Raw genomic sequence first — 4510 nt, forward strand, 5'->3', positions numbered from 1 at the left:
TAGTCCGTGATGACGGGCTTCGGGTTGATTGTCATCACCGTTGCCGGCATCAGTTCAGCTGTTGGCTACAAGGACAAGGCAAGACAAGGCAATAAATAAAAAGGAAGAAGTTGGAAGAAGTGTTATTACTGTTTATTAAGGCCGAGTGTTAGATAGGGTAATATTGTAAAAGATCATTTTTATTATAATTTTCTCTTAGTGTCGAGATGTAAAAAAACAAAACTTTTAAATCAGATTAAAAATATGTAGTCAATTCGCTCGGTTTAAGTAAAATTTATGAGGAAGAGTCAACGACCAATAACGAGCTAAGATAAGCATTAAAATGTTATTTGACAGCAAATTCAAGTTTATTGACAATTACAAGAACATTGAATGTTTCGGCTTACTTAGCTTTCATCAGCAACAAATCATATGAGAAATAAACAATAATTTATTGCTGATGAAAGCTAATAAATCATATGAGAATTACACAATAATTTATTGCTTGTTCGAGAACGAGCTCGATCGTCTATTTGGTTTTCGTTTCGTCGCGCAAACGAAGCTTCGAGAAGCGTGCTTCTCGCGTGATCATCGCACGGCCCTATTCTTCGGTTGCCGTGATGGGCGGTCCTTTACTTGTTTTTCGTACAACCAGCGACGATCAGGCGAGAGCGTTACCGTTCGGAGCAACGCGACGCGTCGTCAGTCGGCGTATCGAAATCATCGGGCAAGCTCGTCGTCTCCGCGAATCCCGAAAATCTTGGTGATCGCGCGGTGTTTCTCCGGCGTGTATAAGCGAATTATAACACGATCCTACATCTCCGTCAGTGGCAGTGAAACACACGGGATTCAGTCACCGCTATTGCTTCTGCAGAAAAACGAATAAAGTTGTTCGAAGTACCCGACGGCTTGCCCGCGAGTCAAGTGGGACTCTACGCCGCGAATGACGTCACGCGCTACTGTGACCGCTCGTTCGACTCGAGACTGTCTAAACTCTCAGGCGAGAGAGACTTAATTGTGAGAATAATAAATTGTGATGTTTGACAAGTTTGTCTAATTCTGACTTTATTTGTGAGTGCCTACTCCGATCCTCTAGCGATTCTCATAATCGCGTCACGCGCATTCCGGGCTCAGCGCTGGGCCGTTCCGGCGAATCGTCTGGCGAGTGCAATTGACATCTCGAGACAATTGCGACTCGCGCGCTTTCTCACACATAGAAGAAGCTGGTCTTTCGAGCCGGATCGTGAGTGCGTGTGGAGGAATCAAGCAGCTCCGGAATTCTGTCTCAGCATGACGGAACTGATGGAGAATCAACTCGTGTTGCAACGCTCGATTGAGCGAGCGCTCGACAATTTTAAGAAGCTCGGGCGAGCGAACTATACGGTGGCGAAGATCCGATCGAGAATCTCATCCCTCAAGGAGCTCTGGGCTCCCTATCAAGGAAATCACGCCAGGCTGTCGGCTTCCACCCCCGCCTCGACCAGAACTACGTTGGACTACTTCGTCAAGGAGCAGTTCGAGAAAACCGAGGAAACCTACAACGCCGCACTGGACTACATGAGCGAATGTCTTGCAGAAATTGAGCCTCCTGTGAGTCCGCACCAATCTCTTGACTTCGGGCATTCGAGTCAACTCGCGTCCGCGACTTCGCTCTCTCACCTTCCGCCCATTCGCTTACCGCCTTTCGACGGAAATTATTCGGAATGGGAGACATTTCGCGATCGATTCGTTGCGCTAATCGTTGATAATACTGATCTGAGCAATTTCGCGCGGATGCATTATCTCTCGTCGTCGTTGAAAGGCCGCGCGCTCGAGGCCATCGCGAACATTGCGATTACTGCGGATAATTTTCAGATCGCGTGGAACACCTTAAAGGCTCGTTTCGAAAATAAACGACGTCTCCTCACTAATCATCTGTCCACGTTGCTCGGCCTGTCGGCACTCAGTCGCGAATCTGCTTCCGACTTACAAACGTTGCACGATAAAATAAATATCGCAGTCTCATCATTAAGAAAATTGAATCGATCTCCGGAAGATCTATGGAACGACTTTCTCGTTCACCTTTTGACTCAAAAATTAGATGCTGCGACACGTACAGCGTGGAATCTCCAAACGAGCAATGTCGACTCGCCGCCGGCGTTCGCAGATCTCAAAAAATTTGTAACCTCTCGTATTCGCGCACTTGAGGAGTGCTCGCCGACCTCCTCTCATAAACCTGCGTCGAAATCTGCGAATTCATCGCATGTCAATGTCGCCACGGCTTCCGCGAATTCTCCGTCAGCTTGTCCGCTTTGCAAAGCGCGTCATTATTTGAATCTGTGCCCAGAATTCGTCGCGAAGAATCCGCAGCAGCGACAAGAAATCGTTAAACGTTTCAAACGTTGTTTCAATTGCATGAGTAGCAATCACTCGGTACGGGATTGTAAAAGTAAGTACGCGTGCCGCTCGTGCAATCAGAAGCATCATTCAATGCTTCACGTTGATGCGGAGACAAGCTCTGATTCAACGACGATAACGCCATCAGCGTCGCAAGCGTCCCCATCAAGCACACCGAAGGTCGAGGTACTTTCGCTATTTGCCGCCGCGCAACATAGTCGTAATTTACAAGTCCTTTTAGCCACTGCATGGGTTAGGGTGAAAGTTTCCTCCGGTCGCGTAGCGACGGTCAGAGCCCTGCTCGACCAAGGCTCTCAAGCCACATTCATATCAGGGCATTTAGCTCAATCTTTGTACGCAAAACGCATTCGGATGTCGATCTCAATTTCGGCCGTCGGCGGCACTCACGTAGGTAAAGTACGCCACGCGGCGTCAATCATAATCGCTCCGCGCGATTCAGACAATCCATCTCTGTGTACCACTGCGTACATTCTCGATTCCTTGACGGCATACGCGCCTCGATGCGATGCCGATTCATCATGCCTCGCACATCTCTCCGATTTAGCCTGGGCAGACGCGAACCCGAGCAGTTCCGATCCAATTCACATTTTGATTGGCGCGGATATCTATAACAATATTATTCAAGGGGGCGTCCGAAAGGGTGAAGCTGGACAGCCTATCGCGCAAGAAACGATATTTGGATGGGTCATTTCCGGGCCGCTAGTGTCGGATGCTAATTCACCGGCGGGACGATCCTCCGTTAATATTACCGTACTTCATTGCACAAGTTTAAGGCCTCTCGCCGAGGAAATTCAACGTTTTTGGGAGGTAGAGGAGATCTCTCACACCCGCAAACTCACGCCGCAAGATGAGCAGTGTGAATCTCACTTTTGCGATACTCATTCGCGTCAATCTGACGGCAGATATATCGTGCGTCTGCCGTTCAAACGGAGTCCTCCGCCGGAAAACGGGCACTCGCGATTCACTACCGAACGCCTTTTCAATTCATTGTCACGGCGGTTCCGCTCTAATTCGGAATTAGAAAAGGATTATGATGAATTTATGCGCGAATATGAAACGCTCGGTCACATGCGTCGGGCGCCATGCGCGGATCGAACGCACGATCCATGCGTATATATTCCGCATCATCCGGTCATTCGTGAAACCAGCCTCACGACTCGTTTGCGCGTCGTTTTCAACGCGTCAAGCTTGACGTCGAACGGTACGTCATTAAACGACCACTTACTCGCCGGTCCAAAATTACAGACGGATTTACCCGCAATTATGCTACAGTCAGTTCAAGTTCGTGTACACAGCCGATATTGCGAAAATGTACCGCCAGATTTTGATAGATCCTCAGGATCTCGACTATCTGAGAATTTTGTGGAAGGGTGACCCATCCGATGGTTCCGTCGATTATCAATTACTTACCGTTACATATGGAATGAACTGCGCTCCGTATCTCGCGCTTCGCACGATACAATGTTTGGCCGACGACGAAGGACATCGGTTTCCGCGTGCGGTGACAATTCTTCGCAAGCAGACTTACGTCGATGACGTGCTATTCGGTGGAGATGATATCGCGCTCGTGCGCGAGTCTCGCGATCAACTCGTCGCCTTATTGCGCTGCGGAAAATTCGAGCTTCGAAAATGGGCAAGCAATTCGCCGATTTTGCTCGCGGATATCGATCCGTCAAATCACGGCTTAGCAATCACCAAACAAATCGCGATCAACGATCAACTAAAAGTGCTCGGCATCGCTTGGAATCCGTCGCGCGACGTATTTCAATTTAAAGTATCACTCGAAAGTTCGACTCCTCAGAGCAAACGCGCCATTCTCTTTGCGATTGCAAGGCTTTACGATCCGTTGGGGTGGGTAACTCCCGTCACCGTTTCTGCAAAAATTATCATGCAACAGTTATGGGGGGTTCAAATTGAGTGGGACGATCGAATTCCTGACTCGCTTCTCTATAAATGGAGCATGATCATGCGAAACTATCGCATCTCAATGATCTTCAGATCAATCGTTGGACCGGAGTCACGGCTGACGCATCACATGCGGAATTACACGGCTTTGCCGACGCCTCCACACTCGCATACGCCGCCGCGGTTTATCTCAAAGTGACATCCGCTACCGGTCAAGTCACGATTTCCC

At 48.8% G+C, this 4510-nt stretch overlaps 1 protein-coding gene across 1 annotated transcript; it reads left to right on the forward strand.

Annotated features, from left to right (window-relative positions):
• The first annotated feature begins 1269 nt into the window (after positions 1-1269).
• LOC112462971 lies at positions 1270-3750 on the forward strand. The gene has a single exon (XM_025029072.1). It carries the CDS (start codon positions 1270-1272, stop codon positions 3748-3750), a length of 2481 nt encoding a protein of 826 aa, XP_024884840.1.
• The last annotated feature ends 760 nt before the right edge of the window (positions 3751-4510 follow it).

The sequence above is a fragment of the Temnothorax curvispinosus genome, unplaced genomic scaffold (genome assembly GCF_003070985.1).
Source record: "Temnothorax curvispinosus isolate PA1 unplaced genomic scaffold, ASM307098v1 QBEX01012988.1, whole genome shotgun sequence".
Taxonomy (NCBI): Eukaryota; Metazoa; Arthropoda; class Insecta; order Hymenoptera; family Formicidae; genus Temnothorax; species Temnothorax curvispinosus.